General features: G+C 35.5%; 3 protein-coding genes and 3 non-coding genes across 7 annotated transcripts in view; 2 read left to right on the forward strand and 4 right to left on the reverse strand.

Annotated features, from left to right (window-relative positions):
• Positions 1–27,848, reverse strand: part of LOC120626898 — a 54,739-nt gene that overhangs the window by 9,264 nt on the left and 17,627 nt on the right. The window lies entirely within an intron of this gene.
• On the forward strand, positions 616–3,539 carry LOC120626899. 2 transcript variants are annotated; one of them, XM_039894686.1, is made up of 6 exons: positions 616–674; positions 826–907; positions 1,220–1,464; positions 1,796–1,874; positions 2,572–2,640; positions 2,897–3,539. In XM_039894686.1, exons 2-6 carry the CDS (start codon positions 857–859, stop codon positions 3,533–3,535), a joined length of 1,083 nt encoding a protein of 360 aa, XP_039750620.1. In that variant the 5' UTR covers positions 616–674; positions 826–856; the 3' UTR covers positions 3,536–3,539. The 2 variants fall into 2 exon arrangements, with proteins under 2 accessions (XP_039750620.1, XP_039750621.1); XM_039894687.1 differs by lacking the exon at positions 826–907 and having other exon boundaries at positions 648–674.
• On the forward strand, positions 13,368–27,844 carry LOC120626900. Its single transcript, XM_039894688.1, has 6 exons — positions 13,368–13,500; positions 15,269–15,393; positions 16,046–16,169; positions 16,841–17,005; positions 17,391–17,486; positions 27,302–27,844. The coding sequence occupies exons 1-6, from the start codon at positions 13,450–13,452 to the stop codon at positions 27,737–27,739; spliced, it is 999 nt and encodes a 332-aa protein (XP_039750622.1). The 5' UTR covers positions 13,368–13,449; the 3' UTR covers positions 27,740–27,844.
• Positions 22,400–22,481, reverse strand: Trnas-uga. Its single transcript has one exon. It is a non-coding gene; the product is annotated as a tRNA-Ser (tRNA).
• Trnas-uga lies at positions 23,049–23,130 on the reverse strand. The gene has a single exon. It is a non-coding gene; the product is annotated as a tRNA-Ser (tRNA).
• On the reverse strand, positions 24,717–24,798 carry Trnas-uga. The gene has a single exon. It is a non-coding gene; the product is annotated as a tRNA-Ser (tRNA).

The raw sequence follows: 27,848 nt of genomic DNA on the forward strand, positions 1-27,848 counted from the left end.
TTATAGTATCAGTTTCTTATGATATATATACATCATTATCATCACCAACATTATCAGTCCATTTCCAGCATGTCTCTCGTAGTCCACCACGCTGGCTCAAATATTATAGGGAACTCTGATAACTATGAATTTCGAATTTTGATATTTTTTAATTGCTTAGAACGAGCATTGATGCGTGTAAGGGATTGAACTCTGCCGTTCTGAAAATAAGGCCGAAGCTAATTACTAGGCTATAGCCGCTTGTATATGTACGCATAGTTGATAGAAAAAGGATTCACTACTCACTTGCAGCATACCAGTGCGAAGGGAATGTTAATGACGTTTATTAAAGGTATGATTAAAAGTCAAGCTTAAAAAGTTGTTATATATTGAAATCTATATCTAATATTTACTTATTAATCTGTCAATTAAACATGTTCTGTGAATTTGATTTCGTAACATTATGTCATTATCACGTCCAGTTTGAATATGTCCTCCTTTACATAAATCTAATATTTCATAAATTTAATAAATAATATAATATCCTAAATGCACAGACAAAAACCATATACAAGAATTGAATTGAATATCCTAAATGTAACTAGTAATTAACAAGAACTATTTAATATTTATAAAAAATATTTTAACTTAAATATGGTTAAATATTATACGAATAATGACAAGAAATAATGTTGGTAAGGATCTTATTAATACTTCTGATAGCTCATATTGGAGGCAGTTTAGTGGTGTTACACAAGGAGGCTTACCGAGTCCTTTGCTGTTTCTATTCTACTTATACTATATTTCTATATATTCTTTTAGCGTCTATGTTTTGTGTGTTTGCAGGTTAAAAACGGTTCGGCAAGCTTCCAAACAAATGGTTGTTCTAGGCGTATTGTTCCTCCTCGTTTTAGTTTTGTATGCGTATGTAAGTTGTGAAATAATTAACCTTACACGTGCACACAAGTGTACACAAATGTGTGAACTGTTTTTTTAATTTCAATAAAAGCTACCCTTCCCTTGACTGCAATCTATCTTGGGAAGTTATGATGCAGTCTAAAATGGTAGCAGGCTTATCAATTAGGGATATGGCAGTATGGAACTAGATTATTTACATTTAATATTTTAAAGTGCAGCGTAAAGGCCATTATAAAACTAATCATTGTCTGTCGTGATTTTAATTTCAACCGACAAATTCCTAGTAGAGTTCAGGAACTCGTTTCTGTGTGTTTTGTTTCAGAAAAATCACAACCGTGAGTTGGAGGCAACGACTTCAGCCATCCGTGAGATCTGGTCGGGCAGTTGCCGACTATCGTGTAGGCAGGATCAACAAAGTGGCTTGAGTGACAATAGTGGCCTTGACAAAAGCCTACGTCAAGGAACCGAGTCTAATTTCTGCTGGAGCAATCAGAATCAATCGAATACCGGGCGTAGTGACTGCATCTGTGGCACTTGCCCATGTACCTTAATTGAAGATGTTTACAGGTACCTATGATATATATATATCAATCAAACCAGCATTTAGTACTTTTATCTTGCAAGCCATAATTCTTTATTTTATGCTTTATTTTATTAATCTATTTCTTCCGATTAGAATTATTGGTGGATTTGTGAGATTTATTTTACTGGACACCTTCTTTTCTTTTAATTAATAGTTTTAAATCTAGTAACTTTAATATATTATTCCTGTTTTGTTTTCTCCAAAATTACTTTTCTACAGTTATAAAAGACCGCCACAGAAAAATGGTCAATGGGCGGACGGACAGCCTTATGAGGTCTATTAATATTTCAAATGAATAATAATTTGATTTTCCAGAACATGCAGACCCGCTACCAGTTTGTATTCACAGTCCATCGAGGTTATTTCAAGGGGCTACTGTAATGTATTGAGAGCGGTAAGTAATGTTTCATAACTTTAAACACAAACCAAAAAATGTAATAAAATAAAAAGTAAAGCATTTATTTCAAGGAGGCCTTATACAAGCACTTTTGAAACCTAAAGTCTGCCTGATTGTCTGACTTTACTACTGGGTGGGAAGATAGATTCCACCGTAAAGAAACCGGCAAAAGACTCAGCAGTTGCTATATAGGTCCTCCTAATTTACCATCTCAGCCAATATAGAATAGATAGTGCTCAAAATGTATTAGAAATTACTGGTATATTTGGTGTTAATCACTTACCAGAAAAGCAACGCTTACCAGACCACATCTGTACCCTTTAATATCATATTTTTAGTATTGTCGTTTGCGAATATCAAAATGATATAGTCGCATGAACTGTACTACTAATTTTGACTTTTGTAATGTTCGTCTAGAGCTCGGAAGCTTAAGAGGATATAAAACTTTGAGTGAGTTTGAATTTGCGTAGGGCGAAAAATCATAAATTGTAAAATACGTACAAGGGATATAAATCTGATATCACAGTAAGAATTTGTATAGAAATGTTCATTATAATGATCAGAATACACTGATTGACGTGGTCTTTGGGCCCTATTACGAACTCCAAAATCTTTATCCTAATCTTCAATGCAAGTGCTGCTAGGTCAAACCTCATTCCCTGTTGTTCACTAATGTTTACACACAATATTCCAGTTATCTGATGCCTGTACTACTACTGGACGAGGGACGGATGGAGGAGTGTCATCCCACAGAGAAGCTGAGGTAATTCCAATGTACGTGTATATATTCTTGAATTTACTCCCATAAGCAAGAAAGTTAAGGCACCTTGATTGCTTGTAATCTGCAAAAACCAATTTAACCTGTAAGCGGTGTACCACAAAAACCCCCAGAGTACTCTTGGAAGTATATTTTAAGTTTATAGCATCAGTGCAATGTTATCAGTGTTGATAAAAAGTATCTATCCAAAGATATATATATATATAGTTTGTGTTATAGTACTATTAATATTTTATTTTAGATACTGTCTATAAAACAATTTGGATCGGCAGATAACATTAATTTCATAAATAAAACTGCCGTCAAAGCTGAAGGGGAAATAAAAGAATCAGACTTAATTCAATCTAAAGAACCAGAATTCAGTCGTAGGAAAGAAAAAGGACTTGGTCATGGAAAGGTAGCAGTGGCAAGCCAAGAAAGGCAACTGGAGATTGCTCAAAGACCAGAAGCAACGGGTCAAAAACATAACGTAGTACTCGAAGAACGAAAAGAAACGAAGCCATTGGTATCTGCAGATGATATTAAAGCTAACAAGCCTACTGGCTCGAAGATTGAAGGTCTCAAAATAGAAATAGAGCCTAGTCAAAAAAAGGAACTAGAGTTGAATCAAAGCCAAGCAGGTAAATCTAGCCAAAAAAAAGAAATTGCTTTTCTAAATGATTCCGATGCAACTGTTATCAATCAGCTGCCTAAAACTGTTGCTGTGTCTCACGAAATAAATATAAGGCAATCTGAGGCAACAAAATATGACACAGACTCGGAATCATCGGTAGAAGCGGCGAGCGAACGAAAAAGTTGCTCTAAATGCATTGAAAAGGGTAAAATATGTATCGGCAGTTGTCCAAAAGCGAATAGTAAAGACAATAAAAATAAATTATAGTAACTGTGGTGCCTTATTTTTTGAATAGCTGTTACCCGCAATTTTTTTTTTCTTCGCTTAGGAATCTCTAATTTCAGGTAACATTAAATAAAGATTGTTTAGATCAGTCTCCTGAAGAAAACATTTATTTATCACAAAAAAACAGCTTAACATTTCCTGATATAAAATATTTAAAAAAAATACGGATAAACGTTGAAAGTGAAAGGTTCTACTCAGGTATATTCTTCGCAGCGACAACATGAATAGAAGCTCAGTCTAGTATTGAAAATTGACGTCATTTGAGACACTTAACCATCGCCGTAAACATCGACATCACAATGACCAGCAAGTAAAAAATAATACAGTGTTTATATTCTCTAAGCTACAATAGGGTAAGCCACTAAGTCTGATAAAGGAGCTACTATAAACATAAATCATCAAAAGCCTATAACAACTGCTGGACCTCTCCCAACGGGAGAGTTTGCTTATAACCAACGCGTTGGGCAGACAGACGGGTTTGTGATCGCTGTAGTTCTCGCTATTTCGTCGCCTCGTACGACACCCGCGGGAAGAGAAGGGGTGGTGACAACTGTATTCTGATCTGCCGTTACCTTTACGGCTATAAAGCTCCAGATATTTGTAATAGTTTAACTAACATCAAACGCCTAATAAATAAAAATAAATAGGAAGTCCGTTGTGGTTCCTATTTGAACGAAGTCATTGGCGATTAACTACTTTATTGAAATATATTAGTTTGAAGAAAAGTCGGAAATCCATTACGTTACATTCATTCGTCCTTTTTTATGAAATGAATATACTAACACTAGTTTCAGTTATATATATAATAATGTCATTTTCCAAAGAAGACACAAACACTTTTCCTGGTCGAATTAATTGACACTCATTTCTCAATTATGTCAAATGCTATATTTGTGAGCAAAATTCACGTGTACAATAAATAATTAAGAAATGCCTTTAAAATAATACTTAACTGTGACTATTTATAAATATACAGTAAATATAATAGTCAAAGTGGCTTAAACTTATTTCCAATGTCTTATGTTTAGTAAATTGAAAATATTTGAATAAGATAATATGGATTCAATGGCAGTTGGCCTACGAAAAGGTTGAGTAAAATTAAATAAAGGACATTTTTTTGTTGATATTTAATATTAATGGATATGGTTGGCTGAGATGCACTAGATAGCTGTGCGAGAAAAAATCGCGAGGTAGCTAATGTATGCAGTAGTGGAGTGAGGTTTATTTGACAGATGTGACCAAGCACCCCTGCATACAGCCTCAACAATTAAAAAAGTGTATTAGCAAATCGGTGCTCACGTACGTAAGTAATGTAATATTATAAATGCGAAATTTTGTTATGTTTGTTTGCTAGTTTATTTGTTCGGCTGAAAGACTGAACCGATCTTGACCGAATTTTGACACTGAGATAGCTTGCACCGTGGATGATATTTAGGGTACTTCCCAGCTAAGCAAAAGGTATGGTTTCCGTGGGATTTCTCATAAAAAACTAATCGCGGACGAAGTTGCATTCAACAGCTAGTCCATTATGACGAAGTGATCCTATTGGTTAGACTAAGAAACTCTCAAAAACGCATGTGTGAAGGGCGTTTGTGGAAGTGACATCGTAAGTTATGACAATACAGGAAATAATTCCGAATTCCGAATAAAAGAGAATTTATACGGGATTATCCCGTTTATTAGTGTGTCTCCCGTCCCATTCAAGGCCTCAGTTCATCCAGAGGCCTAGAATGGGACGAGAGAGAGTGCAGATATATATCGCATAAGGCTGTATTATTTAAAAGACAATTTTCTATGATCTTGACGTTCCTGATTAAAGTACCTAGTAGTATATAATTCTTATCAAAGAGCATCAACAGTATATATATAATACTGGTATAAGAATTAATCGGTGACAGTCTCAGCCTCACTTTCGGAGGGCCGAGTTTGGATCCCAGCTTTTTCAGCTAACTAACTTTTCTAAGTTATGTGTATTTTATGCAATTAAAATATCAATTGTTTAAACGGTAAAGGAAAACACCGTGAGGAAATCGCCATGCCCAAGAGTTCTCGAACACGTTCTCAAAGGAGTGTGAAGTCAACCAATCCCCACTGGGCCAGCGTGGTGGACTACGGCATTAACACCTCCCATGTGTGGGTGACTCGTGCTCTGCAGTGTGTCAGTAATGGTTTAATGTGATGATGGTGATAAGCATAAATAGTAAGTCCCCTGGTCCTGCTTTCACCCCGGGTTCTATTCTTAATGCACATATATTATTTATGTTAAGGGAGACGAAGATTTATTCTTTTTCCTTTCGCTTCAGCGTTTTGTAAGATCTGGAGTGGACCGGTACTTTCCTCCAATGGCTGCAGTCAGAAGTCAGCTCGTTCCATATTCTCACCGCCACGGTCCAAAGGTATTGTAATTATTGTAATATTAAAATCACTTTATAGCCGTGCTTAATTTTAATGTTAAATAAAGTTACAAAAAACAACAATACAGTAATAGGTGACATAACAATATGGGTATTCAAAATTCATTTATTTCAAGTAGGCCCAGTTTATAAGCACTTTTGAAACGTCATGTCAGTCTGTAGTGACTCTGTAGTACTGCACCGGTTTGGGAGGCGGATACCACCGAGAAGAGCCGGCAAAAAACTCAGCAGATCTCTCTCTCAGCTCTTTTTCAACATAATTTTACAGTTTACAATATTTTATATTTTCTATCTTGTGAGAGATGAGAGCGGAGCCTGCTTCCAAGCAACCTTGCCGTTAAGAAATTCATCAATCGTATTGTAACCACGATTTTTAAATGTGTTTTAACACACTGTTTAAACTAATGCATTGGTAGGTCCTAATATATGAATTGGCCGCAAACTCAGCATTATTGACGGGCGGACGGACGGACATATTTGACGGCCTACTGGCGCAGTGGGCAGCGACCTACGTCCTAGGGAGAGTTCTAGGCCGTGGGTTCGATTCCCACAACTGGAAAATGTTTGTGTGATGAACATGATTGTTTTTCAGTGTCTGGGTATTTATCTGTATATTATAAGTATTTATATGTATTATATTCATAAAAATATTCAACAGCTATCTTAGTACCCATAACAGAAGCTACGCTTACTTTGGGGCTAGATGGCGATGTGTGTATTGTCGTAGTATATTTATTTATTTATTATTATTTATTATTATGCTGTAGATTTCTACAATGCTTAGCGCTGATTTTCAGTTTGCTTCAGCATCCAACTGAACTGACAACCGCGCCGCCCGCTGCCCTTTTCAGTGCTAGTTACAGTAGTTGTATAAGTTACTTTATAAATGAAAATTCACAATTTAGTGTACATCTTTATATATATATATTTCTTGTGTGCGTGTGTATGTCACTGAACTCCTCCTAAACGGCTGGACCGATTTGAATTAATTTTTTGGTATGCGTTTGGGTATTGGTACCCTGGATGGTTTAGATTCACAAATCAGCCCGAAAGATGGCGCTGGGGTCCGCTAGTATCTTATATTACTCGTTGGTGTAGTGATTTATACGGTCAACATCTAAATACACGAAATAGGCATAAATAAAGATTACCCAAGACTAGAACTAAGTATGGCAGTAAAACTATACAGGTTGAGGGAGCACTACTATACAATAGTCTACCCAAAGAGATTTTTTGCGAGAAATCTTTTAAATCATTTAAAAACAAGTTAAGAAAGCATTGTATTTTAAACGCGCCACCTTTTGTATTTTTGTGCTTGTTTTGTTTTTGTATCACACTAAACTAGATAATATATTACCACTTCTTTATGTTAATTTTTAATTTCTCATTAAGTGAAACTGTTTCTTTTGAGAATAAATGTCTTTAAACCTAACTGTGGATCGCGAGGTTATGTTCGATTGAGACAGAAGTTGCGATGTTCTTATTGAACTTGTTTGTCATAACTCACAAATAATTTTGCATGACCTGTAGAGTGAAATGCGCGCCACGAGAGATTTATCTCCATTATCTCGCCTATTTATATAGAAAATACGAGAAACGGGTATAGATGATAAATAATCTTGTGGCGCGCATGCTAGCCCCGGAGATCGTCTTTACCAATTTATTCGACTTATTTCATAGAAATAAAATGTCAATAGTTGACATTCATAACTCTTGGCTTACATGTCACACTGTGTTTAGGAAATTGATGATGTCAAGGTACTTCCACCCCTCTAAGAACACGATAAGCGATAAGTCCCGGTTAATATCATTTGAATGTGATAATAGTCGGATGATAATGATGAAATGTGTGACATCTGCCCTCAAAGACGCTTCATGATGACCACGACCACTCTGTCAAGAGTGTAACGACAAAGAAGAAGAATGATGAAATGAGTATTTGAGTAACGATGTTTTGAAGTTTCCTGAGGTCGAATTAATCTTTCTAGCATATACGTGTTTTTTTAATCAAAAGATTAATAAATTATAGTAGTTAACAAAGCCCTCTTTCACAGAACCATTTTGTCCAATTTACTGCTTAATTAAGGCAAGTATATTTCTGGTGATTGCTACGTTTGTGTTGGTATGTGAATATTTTAATACTCTTTTATTAGTTTTACCAAGGGACATAAATAAGATTTTTTTTTTATTTAATTACTAGTGGAGTTAGTGGTAAGACGCAGACTGCAATCTCAAAATATACCAATCAATATTTTTTATTTTTTACATTTGTTTTTCTTTCATTTTAAAACATACATTTAACTGAAATGTAAAGAAAACATTGTTGCTTACATGATAACATGATGAGTTATAAAAGATGGAGTAGTCGCCCGCGTTTTGGGAGGCAGCGAACTGCTACATAGTCTACACCTATAGTCATATATATGAGATTTTGAGATTTTTTCACGAACATGTTTTTATCTTTTCTTAGTTTTTCAATAAAAGTATACTATGTTATTTCTAATACCTCCCAAGAATATGTATAAAAAGTTTCATGAAGATCTGTTCTGTAGATTTCGCGTGAAAGTGTAACAAACAAACTTACATTCACATTTTTAATATTAGTTGGGATAATACTGCTGTTCTCCTTAGTGAATAAGTGTTTATTTATTACGTTTTTTCAGTATCTTCCCCTAGGTGACCCACAAAACCAATGCCATGAAACGAAAGCGATGCAGGGTAAAAAACTGGCAATGTGTTGCTTATGCGATTTATATTTAGTGTCTGCCGAGTAAGTTCATTTCACTAATTGCAACGTTTTCTTTACCTTACCGTTTAGAGGTTGTGGCCATTGGCCCGTGTAAAGGGACACTTAGTTATGAGTGCGTCGAATCTTGCCATTGAATATGTAGTAAATAGATAATTTTTGAATTTTGGACTTTGTTTGAAGTTGTTCCCAAAAGATAAAGAGAAAATTTTGATTACGCGTTTGGTTATGACGACAATGCCGTTTATTCCCAGAAGTTCTATGGTAGCTAACAGAAATCAGTTCAATCAAATATGGCGGCCTTTTAAAGATAGCAGACCGATAAAATATTTCCTTTTCACCCTCAAAGTCAAATTGCTGTTGTGTGGGATGTACATTTACTTGCAAACGTTTTTAAGAATTCTAACGTTAGTTTTACTGGGAAAGTTTAAAAGATTAACAATTATGGATTAAGAGGTATTATAAATAAGTAGGTAAGTAGACATAGTATCAGTAATTATAAGAAGCAACGTTTACTTTCAGAGCGATCCAAAAAACTGTAGCATTTACAGAGTTAATGTTAAAAATCATTGTTGAGATACTCTATGATTTAAAGCTAAAGGTAAATATGATTTCCTAATCTTGATAGCTCAAGTTGGGTTTCCCAGGTGCCGGAATGGCAACCACGCATCGGTAAACGCAGCGTTGGTCGACACTCAACCAAGTGGACAGACGACGAAGAGTCGCGAGGAGCCGTTGGAAACCAGCGGCCTAGAATTTGAATTTCGTAACTCCCTACAAAAGACCTATGTCCAGCAGTGTACGTCAATCGGTTAGAGTTGTGATGATGAAGATTATATATCTTTTGACTCTTTATTGCTTATTGTTTTGACGGCCGATTGGCGCAGTGGGCAGCGACCCTGCTTTCTGAGTCCAAGGCCGTGGGTTCCATTCCCACAACTAGACAATATTTGACGAACATGAATGTTATTCAGTGTCTGGGTGTTTATCTATATATTATAAGTATTTATGTATATTATTCATAAAAATATTTATCAGTTATCTTAGTACCCATAACACAAGCTACGCTTACTTTGGGACTACATGGCGATGTGTGTATTGTCGTAATAGTAATACGGACCACAGCTCAACTAAAGGCCTACGGTTTTAGGGGTGGGTACTAAATACTTAAGTATTTATTGCTTTTGTATGCCTTCATACTAGTTATTGCTGCATGCTTGAAGTGTTAATGATTGTTTCTTCTTTTCAGTTCTACACTCTTCTCGACAAAATCGACAGGGATGACCTTTGTCGTACTATTTGCTGCCAAGTCAGTACGGTAAGTGAAATAGTCTTTTAACCTGACTTAAAAAAAGACTTAGCTTCTCTTTTAGAAACCGATTTCCAGAATGTTCGCTGTTTGACGATTTTTTTACGCTTCCGAGAAAGTTGTACCGAGAATTCTCCCTCTGTAACAAGATGGAATGGCAACGAATGGTAGATCGTTGGAATGCTGAAGGGTTTGTCTTTTACACCAATGACACACCTTAAGAGATTATGATGAAGAAGCTAAGTTCTCCTCAAAAGGCAAAAGCAAATCAGTCGCTATAAGCAGGGCTAGGAGACAAAAATTATATTCTCCGATTATATCCCCTGACAGGAGCTATAATTAACGTGTCCACAGTAACGAACATGGAATAGGAGAAGTTTACCCCCGTTCATTTTTACACCTATGTTGTTTGGATATTATTTCCGCCACTGCTCATGCGCCAGTGCTCTGTGAGTTGATACAGCTGTGGGAGAAGATACATTTTTATCCTTTCTATGATGGTACGGAAAGCTTCGTGCACGACCCTGCTTTCTGAGTCCAAGGCCGTGGGTTCGATTCCCACAACTGGAAAATGTTTGTGTGATGAGTTTTTTAAGTGTTTTTCAGTGTCTGGGTGTTTATATGTATTTTCTAAGTATTTATGTATATATAATTCATAAAAATATTCATCAGTCGTCTTAGTACCCATAACACAAGCTACGCTTACTTTGGGGCTAGGTGGCGATGTGTGTATTGTCGTAGTATATTTATTTATTTATTTATAGGTGGCACTTTTGATGCGTACATAAGAATTACACGGTAGTGAGATGATGGCGATAACCACATTCGTAAACTTAAAACTAAAGCTACGAGGGTTCCAAACGCGTCCTGGTCTAAGAAGAAGCCCACAACAAACTTAGCCGGATGTTTTTTTTTGTTAGCAACATCTCACAATGTCATTTAAAATTATAATTTACACCCAAGCTTTCTTATCGATTACGTCTTGCTTAGAAGCTGTCCTCGCGCGACTGTTGCGGTAGCGAGCACTAGATTGAAACATCGTACGTGACAGAATAATAAATGAAATAAAATAAAAAAAGCCTTTTATTATTCCTTGATTTAAAATATAAACAAAAATAAATATAAAAATAGATAAGAATATAAGCTTTTGCAAATTTGTTACGTTAATAAAAAAATTTTTTTTTTGACAAATTGAGTTATGAAACCAAGGACCCCTTGTGGGTAAAGGCCTCCTCCATTGTCTGCCACTCAGCTCTGTTTAGCTCTCTTTCAAGCCAGTTCTCGCCAGCCACACTCTCTAATTCATCTGCCCATCGTACCTTTGGTCGACCCCGTTTTCTAATGCCCTTTTGACCTTTCCATAGAGATGTGCGTTTTGTCCGTGCTTGACAGAATACTTAGTAATAATTATTGAAATGTTTATAATTGTTGTTTGTTGAAGTGTATTCTTTTTCATAGAATTGATTTGTTCGCAGATGTCCCGAGGTGACACGGAGAAGAAGGTGGGTCGCCGATCGTGCAAGTGCTCAAAAAGATGCGCCAAGTTGACGAGCAAGAATGAGTGAAACAGATCGCCGCGTGATTTTATCGCGTTTGTCAAAATGTGCTGTTATGTTTTAATTTAATTTAGCAATAAAGGGTATTCGGATCAATGTATAGTTAAAAAAATGTTAATAGAGTTGAAGATTATGTGTTGAACTGTGAAAAATATTAAAGTCCGACGATGAAGTTCGAAGTTATGAAGGCTTTTGATATTATAACTAAACCCTGAACCCTGTAGTTAGATTAAGTATAAACAACTTGCTGTCAACCACTTTTTTTTTTTTATTTATCTTTAATAGACTATCGCTTGACCTTAATCTCGCCTGATGGAAAGTGTACATGTGGCGAATTATAGCAACTTATATAGGACCCGCTTGCTTAGAAGATGCCTATTCACTCTTGTTTTAATGAAACCCAGGTTGTAAGAATTAGGAAACACAGAACTCGAAAGGGCGTTTCAAACCCCAGCCATGCGTATAAGAACAGAAAATGCAAATCGCTTCGTGCGAGTTTCTTGTTCTTGTCTATGCTACTCTCCGTCCTTTCATCTAACTCTATGCCAAAAATAAAGTAGATTGGTGGCTTAGTTAGCGTTAAGCAAAGACAACACTTTCGCATTTATAATATTAGTAGGGAATAGGTAGGGATTTAAACATTAGACGGCTATGAATCAATATACGTACGCACATACATCCACTTACTGCATTACCTTATTCATTATTTTATATTATCCTCAAACTACACCGTATTTAAAAGAGCGATTCAACTTTCTTGGTAGCAACGTTCAGAGCTTTTTACGGGCTAAAGATGATAACAGGTTGCACGTTTCTGCCAGTCGTTCGATGGCTTATGGTAATTCATTTACTGTAAAAGTGGTAAATCTGTGGAATGAATTGCCGAGAGATATAAGATAGTCACAGACAGTAAACATATTTAAAAATCGACTAAAAGAATTTTATTTATCTAATATGATATAGTGTATGTATGTTCTTTTATATATATATATATTTATATATTATATATTTATATGTATGTATATATTATAATTATATTTAACTTAATTGTATCACTGGTTGCACTATCCCGTTTTCCCTAACCTAATTCTCTACCATAAAGGGTTGTCTGGAGGAGATCGCTTAAAGCGATAAGACCGCTTTTGCCCATCTTGTATATATTTTTTTATGTTTTGTTATTTCTTGTTTTCACTTTTAATTTGTGCAATAAAGACTTTACCTATCTATCTATCTACCTGTTACATCATTTAAATTACCTTATTTTAAATTTTGCTCAAACTTTACTTTTGTATTTTTATTGTATGCAAAAGTGACGTTTGACAGCAGAGATCGCGAAACCTGTCGCAAGTCTGTCGTGAGATGCGTAATCATAAATACCCCATAAATATTGAAGTAATAGTGTCATTATAATGGTTACTTCAATCGTTATCGCGTGTAACCTAATCAGGTAAGTCTATTCAGGGGAAGGTTTCTTAATATTCTATGATACCTGACCCATCTTGCATAAGAGAGGTCTGCCTAGAGCTTGTACTCACTGACCCCGGTCAGGGAATCTCGGGATTGAGGATATTAAGGCAAATGTTTCTTCGCATTCCGCCATAACGATTGTTTAAGAACGTAATAATCTTTCGACGCAAAATACAACAAAGTTTCAATACAACTTCGTAATTCCTCAATTCAAAAACGATAAGAATTCTGTGTTCGTACAAAATCACTTCAATACACATAAAATATGATTTTACAGCGTGTAATATCGTAAACAGTTGCCTATCATTCGATACGGGTTAAGCGCGCCGCTATTTCGGGCTAGGAGTAGTTATTTATATCCTTTGATATTGAGAAATTTGTGCGACTTCGATCGGAGTTCTGAGATGAGATTCTGGCGCGTCAGGAATCCACTGTGTTTTATCACTTTTTTATTGGCGAGTAACTATTTTTGATAGTTTCCTATAATTTTTCTTGTCACTGAAAGGTAGATTGGATGTTTGACTTTTGTTTTGGCAAATATAAGTACGTACCTATAACCTAATAGTGATTTTCTTAAACATTTCACTTCAACTCGTTTTGTCCAAAAAGTACAATTAGTTTCCAAAATCAATTACAACGTACGACCATTCCATTGTTCATTTGTACTTTTTTTTGCAATAAACAGCTTTCTATTTTAAAGCCACTTCGAAATTTAAATAAAACCTATTAAACATATCAAATGTTCATACACGTCAGATATGAGTTTACTATGTATTTATAATTTTATTATGGATTTTCATAAATTTACTAGCTATTGTCCGCGACTTCGTCTGCGTTTGATTTTGTCATTTAATGTAGCATTAAATTTAGTTGTAGATCTAAAAAAAATTAAAGTATTCAGTATCGCTAAGCCTTAAATGAGGGGTTTCCTGCTGTCCGCTGAGGAGTTCTGTCCTCTATCTCCAACCACAGTTTGGGCTAAATTAAACACATATTATAACCTCTATAGTACAAAAATAATTATTTAAATCGGTTATAATTTGTCGGTTATGGTGTAAAATCGTCAAACACTCATCGCCTCTACCAAAGGAACCGAGCCTAATGTCGGGATAAAAAGTATCCTATATTACTGCTAACACTTCCAAGAATATGTGTGCAAAGTTTCATGAGGATCGGTTAAGTAGTTTTTGCGTGAAAGTGTAACAAACAATCTTACATTGACCTTTATAATTTACAAAGAAAACCTTTCGGTCGACAGTGACATTAGTTTCACTAATTGGTGGTGTTTGTGCCAGCGAGTGTGGCACTAATAACACAATTTCAAAGTTTTATTTTATTCTTTCATTGAATGACATTAGAATAACAAGACCGATTAGTAAAATTTAACGAACTGGCTGTTACCTCCTTGTTACCCACGACTTCATATGCGTTTGTTTTTTTTTTCATAATATATTGCTCTCATCCTGAAGATGGATATACAGGATACTTTTGATCCCAGAAAAATAATCAGTATCGCTTGTTTACGGTATAAAAAAATGCGTGTATTAGTGTACCCACATAAGAAGTGAAACTTCTTTATGTCATCATTTTTATTTTATTTTATTATTACAATTAATTGATGTTAACAGAAGATTAACAGTCGTATTAAAAAAAAACACCATAACAACACCCACGTTTTGCATGTATTAGAAATAAATATGGCGCGTAACGGAAAATGTGACTTGAAATGAATATGGCGCGTAACAGAAAAACGTTACAAGATGGTGCGTAACAGAATACGTAATTTTACATTGCTATAAAATTCCTCCCATACGACGATAAAGAAGTCTCACTTCAAAAATATTCTATTGTCGTATCCACAATGCAAGCTATTTCTTATGCTAAAATTCTACGTCTTTAGGTTTTTACCTGAGCACGGCATAAGAGTTTTTTTTTAAACTACCGCAGAAACGCTTGTGTTTGCCCAGGATAGAAAGTATCCTTGTCTCCACGGAAGCTATTTAAGTGTTAGATTTCATCTAAAGATCGGTGTAGAGTTTGAGGCCAGTGGTTGAGAAGTGCGTGCTGCGGATAACCCCCCAAAGGGAGGCGGTCAGGAAGCAATCCTAACTACTAAATTATAAGAGCTTTTTAACACCAAAGTATTTAGTAACGCCAAATGCACACAATATAAAAGTAAATTAAATTTGTCTTGTTTTAAAATTAAATAACATATGTAAAAAGTGGGTGGATGCTCAACACGTGGTTAAAGATGACGTCGACAAGGTACTGGAGGACGAAATAACAGAAAAGCTTGGCGAAGACCTGCTTCAGAGTGTAGAGAGGAAGTTCCAGGTGGATCTAGAAAGGTAAACGCTTTCCTTTGTCATAAACATAGACGGTGAAGACTAGTTCATTAAAACCACATTAATAAGTAATAATCCACTTCTTAGCGTTGTATTATGTAGCATTTACCTACTAAGTACGATAAACGGACATTTATCCGGAATTTTTTCAAGGAAAAATAGGCAAAGTTTTTCTCTTTCTGTCATCAGTAATTTGACATACGAAAGAAGAAAACATAAAATTTCGAAACAGACGTTTAGTTTTTGTAGATCTTTCTAATAGTTTATTTTTTATTCCTCTACAAGTTAGGCCCTTGACTAAAATCTCACCTGGGTGGAAGTGATGATGCAGTTGAATATGTATATATCACTCAAAAACGATCTGCTATCGGAGTTAAGCAAATCATTTTTCGACACCCTTTTGTTTTGGAAAAAACACCAGAACTATTCGTAAAAAGCATCAGGAACTCTAGAGCTTAGCTCCATGCGAAGAGGCACATGAGGTCGGGGGAATATTTTCTCCCAGGACGAGCTCTACATACCAAGGGAGTTTTAGTGGGTAAAAATCCCACATAACCCGACCTTCCCAGAGGTAGGGTATCTTTAAAGATTCTCCCCCCGTAAACAAAAAAAAAGTACTCTATAAAGATTTTTGTATGAATCCGTTGAATTCAAGGTCAGTGGAGATGGTGCTTATAAAGATTAAACTGCTTCTGCAAAATGGCACGCAGCATATTCAAGATAAGTTACTCGATATACAAGGGACCTTGGACTCCATGAAGAGCCATGGTGAGAAAGAGGTACTGATGATTTGCTTAATACAGTAATAATGTGATAAAGAATAATACACCGGGAGGTATCGAGTCCATACAGTACTGAAGTGTTTTCTTCTTCGGTAGGACACTTGCCGATTACCACCTGCGCGGCTTGAATAGGCAGGAGACAAAAATGACAGGGGATATAATTAACGTGTCTTCCTGGGGAACATGAAATAGGTACCTCGTACCTCGTCTCAGTTGGACGTTAATTTGACTTTTTAGTATAGTCCAAACGCCTCCGTGACCGTGGTGAGGGTCCTCGTCCGAATGACGTCCAAAATCGAGGCCCTCGACAAAATTGTATCGAAAATGGACCCGTATTTCTATAAAATACCCACCGGCGCAATGCCATGAGCATTGGCTGTGAAAATGGTCAAAATTATTTCTTCAATTCTATTTATCAATTAAATAAGAATTATCAGCACATTTGTTAAAATGCTAATCAATTTAATAAAATATCTGGCATAACTCAAATTATAGTACATAATACTCCAATAATAGGAGTAAATGTTAGGAGGATTTAGGGTTAAATAAACTAATAAGTTAGTTCAAGAGATTCTGCTGAACTGAAGGTTTTTAAAATTCCCAAAGAGGATTTTGGTAACTCACGTTGACGATTTAAACAGTTTGAAATAAGATTTTTTATCTTTCAGGTGGACGCATGCTTAACAAAGAAGCAAAACGAAACCTCAACACTAGCAGAAAAGGCGTTACACCAGATGGTTATATGTGGCTACGCCCTGATAGGGCAGGACCCAGCGCAAGCTGTCCATAAAGTTGTCACGCTGAAAAATATGATCAAACTGAGTGTTAAACCAGTAAGTTTTATGTATCGCAAATTCTTCATCATTATCAGCCCAGGAGTATGTATAACGACTAATGAGTATATCACAGAACTAAGAACGTACAGAAACCGTTTATATGATAAATATTTAATCATCAAAAACCACTCCACTTTAGGGTTTCTCGAACAAACGGTTAGTCAGATCTGATAAGATCTGATAAGATCTCTCAATTCAATTCTTGGTTCGAACCACCATCTGCTGATTTTAAATTAAAATTGATTAAATTGATTGATCTTCGGGCGTTACTCAACGAGGAAGCAAGTATTTAGTAACAAACCGAAATTAAGTATGACATCTCCATGTGATTTGAAATAGGTTTAATGCACGGAGTGTAGACCAATAAAATATAAATTTCCAGCTGTACGAACAAAAGAAGGAGATTTATGGGCTGCTAAAAGTCTGCGGGCACGATCACGACTCTTTGAAGAAGGTCGTCAAATGCGTCATTTCGAAGGTGAGGTGGGACTACGCTACGGCCACATTATACCGCACAGATTATGTCGCGTTGTAGCGATTAGTGTGATGGCCACACTTCGCAACTTACCTAATTCGAAGTAAAAATCAATACAATAATGAGTTCAGGCGGTGAATTTACGCGGTTAAATTCACTCCATATTGCGTTATACAAAGTGTAATAGAATTGAAAGACAAAATACGTTCACACCGTTTGATGTTTTCCTGTGAACAGAGTTCAGTTTTGCCCGCTGAGTGTGGCCAACCTCACGAACTTCATTGCGATAAAAAAAAAAACATGCGTACTATTTAAGGACAATTTAGTAAAAAACTAAACCCATAAGTTCACAATATATAAACAGGGTGGAATAAAAATTACCAGAAAGCTATCAGCCTGTAGTTGTTTACATTAAAACTAACAACTTTTGTTCTTCGACTTTTTTTAGCTCGATAGTTTGTGAAATATTTTACACAGATGCTCTACTTGTTGTTAAGTACTCTGTGTAACATTGGCAACAGCTTGCGAACCTCGTATCTATCGTGCGGACTCTAAAGTCCGCTTTCTATAAGTTTTCAATCTATCCGTAATCTGTCGATAAGTTGCTTAGCCAAATTGTTATAAGTAAAAATTGTATGGATATTTTAGGCAATGACAAAGTTACTAAGTAATAAATCTATAGATTACGGATAGATTGAAAATAGACATAAACCGACTATGCGACGTTGTCCAATCACATGTATTTGGTTTCACAGTGTAATGTCATTTTACAGAAATAACATTTGTTTTTTTGTATGAAATAAAATAATACTGAATTTTGAAAGTCGTAGAACAACATTTGTTGGCTTTAATGTATACAATTACAGACTGAGAGCGTTCTGGTATTTTTTATTTAAACCTGTATATAGCTCATAGAAAGCGTTCAGCGACAGTGACGCAAATGCCATGATTTTTGTTCACTAAAAATTGCTCAACGCAATTTTTGGGTTCCAAATTACATTTGATGTGTGCAGCTTCGCGACCGTCTCGCGTTGCACGATGTACATTACAGAGAGCAGGAATTACTACCGATAAAACAAAGTTTTTGGCTTTAGTCTTATCGGGACGTAGCGAATCTTCTTATAATATAGCCGTGGCCGTAGCGTAGAGATATTCGTTATTTGTGTGCTTTTTGATTTTCTGCGACACATTAGAAAACCAAAACTAAGTCAAAGGCGAGTCGGACGCGGAGGGTGAGGATTCCACAATATTTAGTTATGTTCCGAAATAAATAATTAAGTAAGTATAGTTAACTATATACTCAATGACTTACCTATCTATTCAGATAAATAAGTTCCTATTTCTCAGAATAGATAGGTAAGTACAGAAGTTTTACTCTCTTCAGGTAGACGAATGGAACAGTAAGGGGTTATTTTGAATGCATTAAAAAAAACCACCTTACTGCTCTACTCGCTACAGATCGTAGAGGTGTTAAAAATTAACATTAACAACCGTTCACTTATGAGGATAGTAAAATGCAGTGTAAAGTAGCGAACCAGACCGTATCTTCTACACAAAATCTTGATAAAACTTACATTTTTAGCACACATCAAAACATTGATCAACGCGAATCGAGGTGCGGTTCTTGTTCACTATATCCAGCGTCTTCAAAAAATCGTTTACGAAATCGAAATTAATAAAAGTCAAACGTATTAAATTTTAAAGAAGTTTACTCCTTTTCAAATCAAATCAAGTCACTGAATTTTTCCGAATGTAACTCAAAGAAAAATTTTTTTTTACCACCTATGAATATATAATATAGCATGCAGTGGCGAGCATAGAGGGTATGCACAGGGTATGCAGATGACATAAAATGAAGAAAATTTCCAGTACGAGTTATAAAAAACTTAAGTATAGGCTTTGTTAAAGTTATAAAAAGCTTACCCTTAAGTATTTATAGCTCGTACTGGAGATTTACTTAATTTTATATAATTTGCATACCCTGTGCATATTCTCTATGCACGCCACTGATAGCATGCACGACTATGTTCTTGCGACGCGGTATCGTGAAGTTACCACAAAAGTTTGAAAATTGCGTAATTTTTATTTTCGCATAAATTTTCAATTTTTGATTATTATTTTTTTGGAGTTATCAATTTTTTAGAGAAATACAAATATTGTCTGAGGAAAGATTTTTTACACTTTACTATCACACAAGAGTTTAATGATAATTCCTAAATTATTCGCGTAAACCTCATAGATGATCTATAAAAACGATTTACTCCATAAAGTATACAATGTTCGCGGAAAAGCTTTAAAATAAGTACAAGTGAAACATTTTCCACAAACTCTGACGATAGCCAGAACAACATATAAAAACTAAATAACCAAAGTAAAATTGTTTGAAAACTTCTTACGTACCGAATTACTCATATCCGCCCGTTGTCAGGCGGGGAATATATGAGTTTTTCGATCGCGTAAAATTAATATTTTACAGCTCTCGATAGATTGTTTTTTAAGAATATATATTATGCTTTGTTAAAAGTGCGAACTATAAAGTCTTTAACATCAGATTGAGATAGAGAATGGCGAAATATTTTGCACATCTTGTTTATATAAAAGGAAAAGTTGAGAAACTAACCGATATCGACGTACATCTACGATCAATGGTCCCCTGTAAAAATAATGTATCCCCTAATTTAAAAAGCTGAAAAAGGGAAGAAATTTGTATGAAATTTAAGTGTGGGGAAGCTTTGACGGGCTTCAAAGCTTTCTCTACGTTAATTCAATCCACGGAGGTGATAATAAACTGGGCCTCAGATCCACGACATTTTGCTAACGTGGACTGATACTAAAAGCTCCACGAATTAATAACTCAAGGCCAAACAATTATCTGTCTTATGGGAGTAGGTCCCCGGGACGGTCATTTGCGATTTGCAATATTAACGTGATTGAAGTTTTCAAATAGTAGATTATAAAAGCTCCAAGAGCAAGAACAGATCTATATTCGCCCACACCTCAGTCGTTTGTTTAAATATGTTGAAATACCATTTTTGTATATTTGGTATACACAACCTGTACGATTGGAAAAACTTTACTTTTAGTATCTGATTGATTGAGGTAGGTGTGGACTATTTAACAGTACGCTGAGTCCGGTAATTTACGCGGGCGAATCCGCAGGCAAACCTAGTATTTAAATAAAAGTACATATAAAGTAAATATTTTATAATAATAATGAATAATAATTCATATAAAAATAAATATATATATATATATATATATATATGTTATTTATATATTTGTATAATTTTAAATGTTATTTATTGCACCACCTACCTCTTTTCTATGTTTTTTCCTTTTACGCCATTGGTTGCCTGGAAGAAATCGCTATGTAGCGATAAGGCCACCAAATTGTACTTTCTTTATATATATTTATATCTCTGTAACTATTTTTTTCTTTGGTGTACAATAAAAGTGTATTCATTCATTCATCCAATATACTATGACAATACCCACATCGTCATCTAGCCCCAAAGTAAGCGTAACTTGTGTTATGGGTACTAAGATGACTTATGAATATAAACTTATGAATAATATACACAAATACTTGGAATATACATATAAACACCCAGACACTGAAAAACATTCATGCACGTCACACAAGCATTTTCCAGTTGTGGGAATCGAACCCACGGCCTTGGACTCAGAGCAGGGTCGCTGCAAACTGCGCTAACCGGCCGTAGAGGCTCGATAAATTACATACGTCTTGTTTATACTTTATTCACACAAACAGGTACCATTAAAAACACTGTTTGGATTCCCAAAATGAATAACATGTTGCGGTTAGCCAACACTATGATGAAGTCCAGACCAGTAGGGCTCAGTGCGGGTGAACTCCAAACGCCATTGATAACATTATGGAGAACTCTCAGGCATGCAGGTTTTCTCACGATCAAGCAATCACCGTTTAAGCAAGTGATATTTTAATTGCTTAAAATGATAACGAAAAGTTAGAATTGCGCGCTGGGATTCGAACTCAGCTGCCGAAAGTGAAGCCGAAGTCCTAGTAGTTGTAGTAGTAGTAGTAGTATCAATAATATGTGGTAAATATCCTTAATTTTTTTTTTTTTGTAAAATATAGGCCAGCGCTTGGCGAAAATCATGCCCGAAAGCAATGATGAGGTGAGTCCATCGCTGGAAGTCAGTATCTGTCAGAGACTTATGGTTCTTAAAAGCACCGTGTTAGGGCCCTTTAACACTACTTACCCCCAGGTGACTTTCCAGTCAAGGGCTAACTATTACTTGTATTACTTGTATTGTATACCACTACAGTAGAATAAAACAAAACGCGATCAATTAAGTAAAAGCAGGTACAAAATACATACTTGGCACACAGTTTATGTAACTGCGGTAGAATCGGTATAATCAGTGAGTAGGTGAATCAATCTTGTTCTAACATAACGAAAGATTTACGTGGGAACTGTAATTATTTATTTGAACACGAGTGGTTAGGGCGTATTAATTATTTTTCTTCTTGGTGAATGCACCTATTACTCTTGGGAGTTTATTATTACTGTTGAAGAAACACTAATATAAGAGGCTGGTATCAGTAAGTAGTATTCGCTCATTGTGTATGTTTGTATTCAAATCTCAAAAATCATTTATCGATATCAAACCTTTGCCAGCCTACTAAAGAGCATGGGGTTTATCTTATAATGAGAAGGGCTATAGCTGACGCAGACTGGCTTCCTCACAATGTTTCCCTTCACCAAAGTAATAAGTAAGTATTAGCTTAAAATGATGAGCATTTTAAGCTATTATTAGCTCCAAGAAGTTCAAATTGTGTGACAGGGGTTAAACCCGTTCTTGGCAATTGAAATTATGCAACTATTTCGCGTGTGAAATGATTTCTCAAAAATTAAATTCTTTAAAAAGTCCGCTGAGGACAGGATTCGAACCTGCGCGGGTATAACCCATTGGATTTCAAGTCCAACTCCTTAACCACTCGGACACCTCAGCTGTTGACAATAATATTCAAATTTAAAACCATTTATTTAACTTCATAGCATTAAAACTATATTAGACAAGTAACTTAGCTTCTTTATTTACACAAGTGCTACAAAACGACAAACAAAAACTCTCGTGTGTATACCTATTTTACTTACTCGTATATCCACGCAAGAACGTTAGACTGACGAAAACGGTGGAGATCGCTAAGTAACTGTTACTTAAATTAGAAATTATCCAAAACTTGAAGCATCAAAATCTTAAGTTAAAGGTTGAAGCGTTCAAACACTTCGAGCATTAGTTTTAGTTTGAGATTTGGATGCTGCCAATTCACATTGCTAAAGGTACTGGTAAAGTTTGTTTGGAGATGCCAAACAGAGTTTTTTCGCCGTCCATAATAAACAAGGTTTCCACCAGCGCTGCTGTGACATTAGATAACTCATTATTTGTCCATTCGGATTTTAACTCTGACTCACCCCTTGGTATCTATTATTATCGATTATTATTGAACTTGGAATCGAAAGTTTCATAGCTACGCTGTAGAATATAAACCTGCAAAATAAAATTGTTTAAAAAGTCCGCTGAGGACAGGATTCGAACCTGCGCGGGTATAACCCATTGGATTTCAAGTCCAACTCCTTAACCACTCGGACACCTCAGCTGTTGACAATGTACTCAAATATAAACCATTAATTAAACCTCTTAGCATAAAATAATATTCGACAGTGCACCTACCTACTTCATTTACACAAGTGAAATGAATATTGAACAAACAAAATGACAAATAAAAACTCACGCGTGGATATCTACTTATGTACGCAATAAAATTCGCGCATTGTTTTTCTAAATTCTGTATTGCAGCACCCGCTATCCACAATCTAATCTAAACGCAAATCGCAAATTTGCGCGGGAGAAAATCTTTCACGTGGTGCGGTGCGGATTAGATTTGTGCAAATATTTTGCTGTTAATTTAAGACGTGCGTCTATACCGTGAACTCCATAAAAACTGACAAAAATTACGAGGCAATTTATTCACATTGGTACGAGTAGAACACCGTACGCGGATAATACGAGTAAGTTATGAGATTAAAAATCGCGTGTATTTTTCCACAGTGCGGACTAGCCCTTTCCACTTCTTTGGCCTTAATGAGCTATGTCGCTAATTATGGTTCGTCTATACATCTCGTTATTTCTGATATGATATCACGTAAAGATATTCCGACCATCACTCGTTCTATTGGAGAATGACGACCGAGTTTCGCTATTAAGCGAACCGAGCTTAGTCTTTTGTAAGAAGCAAAATTATGTAGTAAGTTTTGTGAAGCTCTCTATAATATTATTGAACGAATTGATACACTTTTATTGGCGTTATACTTCTTCAAGTGAAATTATACGATGTAACAAAATGCGCGCGCACATAATTAGGTACACGATTTTAACACGATGAAGGTAGGTGCGTAAACGAGTGAGAGGGGAATACATCGTCCGCCAGCTCACTTCTTACGATGCGCGCGCACACCGTCACAAAAAACCGACACCCTGAAGTTAGCTATAGTCGACATTTTAGTTTTTCAAAAAAAAGGTTTGACACTGTAAATTCACAGAGATACAAATAAATCCACAGAAAAAATTCACAGATATACAAATACAACAGAGTTTTAGAAGAAGGAGAAAAGAAAGTAGAAGGTACAATTTGGCGGCCTTAACGCTATATAGTTATGCTAACTATGATTGTTACTCAAATAAAAAAATATATCCGTATTTATGTATGTATCATGTATGTACATATACTTTCGAATAGAAAAAATACATTATAATAATATTAATATCGTTTATTTCTTTCATCAAAATTGAAAATAATATTATAAAGGGGTTTTGTTTTTTATTAGCCTGGCCCTTTATCGACAATTACTATTAAGGTATCCACAAAAATCTAGTAAACAACTGTTCACACATATCAATGTATTTCTTTAGTTTAATATGCAATAATAAACAGAAGGGAAAAAAAGTTTATAGAGTATTGAGATTGAGGTGTATTCAGTGTTTTTGTTTGTAATTTTATTTATTTATATATTTATGCTCTTTATTTGTACACCAAATCAAGTTCAGAAAAACAATAAAAATAACAAACACTTCAAGAATGTCGGATACATCAGGTGGCCTTATCGCTAAATAGCGATCTCTGCCAGGCAACCTTAGGATTAGGAAACTAAGAAGAAAAACGAAAAGGAAAGAAGAAAAAAAGTCCGCTGAGGACAGGATTCGAACCTGCGCGGGTATAACCCATTGGATTTCAAGTCCAACTCCTTAACCACTCGGACACCTCAGCTGTTGACACAGTACTCAAATTTAAAACTATTAATCTAAGAACAATGATATAAAATTCAAGTGTACCTACTATATTTACACAAGTGATTTGGATATTGAATAAACAAAAAGAAAAAAAAACTTCACACCTAAGTATGTAGGTATAGTCTGTTCAATTTCGTAGTGTTGGTACACCGTCAGGAGAATTTGGCATTTTACATTTATGTTTTTGACGTTATACTTCTTTTGGTGCGCTAGGGAAAAATGGTGAAAGTAAATTTTTACGATGCACGCGCACACCGTCACAAAAAACTGACACCATGAAGTTAGCTATAGTCAACATTTTAGTGTTTCTAAGAAAAAGTTTGACAGTTGACTTTCAATAAATCAAACAATCCCTTTTTTACTAACAATAAGTGTCGTTTTTTTCTACAAACGTAGAATAAGGCGAAAATTTTATTCCTTGTCATTTGATAGCGCAGCGGCACCTTTGACAAAATGCGGCACGTGCCATGACGGCACGGCACAAAAGCGACCGTATCTAAGCGAATGAAGGACTTTATACATAAGTCTTTAGTAAGAACCTGAAGAATTTGAAAAATTGTGAATATCTTTAAACACGCGGATGAATGTTACTCTTCTTAAATATAGTTCAACGGGTACATAACACGATAACATTGAGTCCCGTCGTGACCACGATCCATGCAACTGGGTCGAAATATTGACACATCCAAAAAAATTATAGTTGAATGTACCCGTTGAACTATATTTAAGAAATATTTATTAGCCACCAAAATCTTAGCTAAAAATCTTGATTGTTAAAGTTATAATAATGTTACTCTTTTAGATTATAATGCCAACTACCCATAAATTGAACAGATTCAACAAGTGCCAGACCTCTTTTCTCTTAAGACACACGGATATAGGTACAGCGTTAGACCGCCTGCGCTGGTCTTACTGGGTTGCAGGTTTCTTAGAAAATTCTTAAGGTGCTGAGTATTCATTTGGTTAAACAACATGTTCTATTTTCAAATCACAGTTCTTCACAGCAAGAAAAAGATAATTGACCATCTTACTAAATGGTTTTCCGCTGTACAAAATTTAAGGCGAGGCCAAACCGTGGTGTTTAGTTTGCTTCTTCAATGGACCAGTCAACATCGTCTGAGAAGAAGCGCGAGTCTAAGCAAGATTTTCGTTATTTAACCAAGCGATTTAAGATTCTAGCACGATGTCTTGTCGAAACCGGTTATGCGTATGGCTTATAACTATTATACCTGTTTTCACTAACGACAAACAAGGCGATGCCTAAATAAGTAGCTCCTTATCTAAGGATTTACCTTTGAGCACAGAGCATTAGCTATCACCTAAGAGTTGGTGCATTTTTTTTCTGTATACATCGTCTTAATCATTGAACATTCGATTTAGGCGTTTCCTACGTTTAGTGAAAACGGATATTTTGTATATAATACCCGGGTATTAGTTACAATAAGTTAGCCCCCTACCATCTTAGGCTACATAATCATTTACCATCGGGTGAGATTGCAGTCAAGGGCTAAATTGTAGTGGAATTAAAAGAAACTTAAACGAAAGCTACAAAGCAACTTTCAACCTGTGTCCAGACACAGGACACTAATCATAAGAATATTGCTTAAAGGGGCGGTTGGTGGGGGGTGGTTTTATGGTGTCACACAGGACGCAATATTGGACGCAGGTTTGACGCTGTGGTTTGTCCTTGCCTTTGCACACACATTTTGGCGTTTGAGTGTTTCCACGAAGGCCGTCTATTAAAGTGATTGCTAGGAGCCATTTGTTTTGTCAATAAAGTTTTACCACCTCTATTAATGCATTCGAATTTACATAACAATTTAGAAACGCTTTTATTTAGCCAAAACGCAAAAATATTTATTGTCCTACAAAATCAAGCGTATTATTTTCGTGGTAGCCTCAAGGGATTATATAAGTCACTATTTAAAAACATACCAGAATTATATTTTAATTATAAATCAGGGGCTTACTACCATCGATTAAAGCAGTATTAATTTCACATTTTTGACGTCAAATACACTGGCAAATCGTTAATAATACTGATTTTAGCGATTAAAGTAAATCCTCTGGTGTCTCTATAAAATATAAAGGTTTTGACGACCTCCCGAGTTCAACGGTGAGCCCTATGAATTGAAGTAGGAACCCGGGTCGGGTTCGATTTCCGGCGGGGGCAATTTGGGAATTTATAATTTCTGAATTTGCTCTGGTCTGGTCTGGCTTTGGCCGTGGCTAGTTACCACCCTACCGACAAAGACGTACCGCTAAGCGATTTAGTGTTCCGTTGCGATGTAGCGTAGAAACCAATTAGGGTTTCATAACCATACCATACTCCCTAACAGGTTATAGAGTCATTAAGTACCATCCCTTCACAACCCTAAGGTGTTGGATAGCGTGTTGTAAAAATGATAATAAATTTGGAACAATAATTTTACTTATCACATGTTGTATGTTGTATTAATATTATAATATTTCTTTCACAGTCGCCGCTATTAAAATCAGTGATGATGGAAATATCAGAAAAACTTATAAGCGGCGTTGTCGATTTAACAAAACTAATGGCCCATGGAGCGATGCATGAAGCTTGTCTTATAGAAGTCATAAAGTCCATAGAAGACGAAGCTGCTGGGTTAGTAAAAGCAGTAAAGACCTGCGCTTTTGGAAACGAAAACTTTGCTTATTTAGACAAATACATTGCTGATAATAATGCAACAGTTCTTGATGTACCAAACGAAGCGAGTGTCAAAGATAGTGGTAATCTAACAAATGTAAAAAATATACTAAATAGGATGATGGAGGAAAAAGGCGGTGAGCAATTGGATGATAGATTTAAAGATAAACTGAAAAAACTTCAAAACGATTTGGATGCTGGTAATCTTAATTTAAACGCTATTTCAAATGATTTGGTAAAAGATCTTTAATAAATGCTATGTAATTTGGATAGAAGCAGGCGTTGCGGAATTGCATGATATATTATTAAAATTATAGATGTTATTTAGCCTTTTAAGAAAAACCAAACCGTCCTATTAA

Source organism: Pararge aegeria, chromosome 10 (assembly GCF_905163445.1).
Source record: "Pararge aegeria chromosome 10, ilParAegt1.1, whole genome shotgun sequence".
NCBI lineage: Eukaryota > Metazoa > Arthropoda > Insecta > Lepidoptera > Nymphalidae > Pararge > Pararge aegeria.

Coding starts and splice junctions, on each gene's coding strand:
- LOC120626899 (XM_039894686.1), top strand. CDS start 857: ATGGTTGTTCTAGGCGTATTGTTCCTCCTCGTTTTAGTTTTGTATGCG. Junction 908..1,219: donor TTTTAGTTTTGTATGCGTAT/GTAAGTTGTGAA, acceptor GTTTTGTTTCAG/AAAAATCACAACCGTGAGTT. Junction 2,641..2,896: donor CATCCCACAGAGAAGCTGAG/GTAATTCCAATG, acceptor ATTTTATTTTAG/ATACTGTCTATAAAACAATT.
- LOC120626900 (XM_039894688.1), top strand. CDS start 13,450: ATGAGATTCTGGCGCGTCAGGAATCCACTGTGTTTTATCACTTTTTTA. Junction 17,006..17,390: donor TCAAACTGAGTGTTAAACCA/GTAAGTTTTATG, acceptor ATAAATTTCCAG/CTGTACGAACAAAAGAAGGA. Junction 17,487..27,301: donor TCAAATGCGTCATTTCGAAG/GTGAGGTGGGAC, acceptor TTTCTTTCACAG/TCGCCGCTATTAAAATCAGT.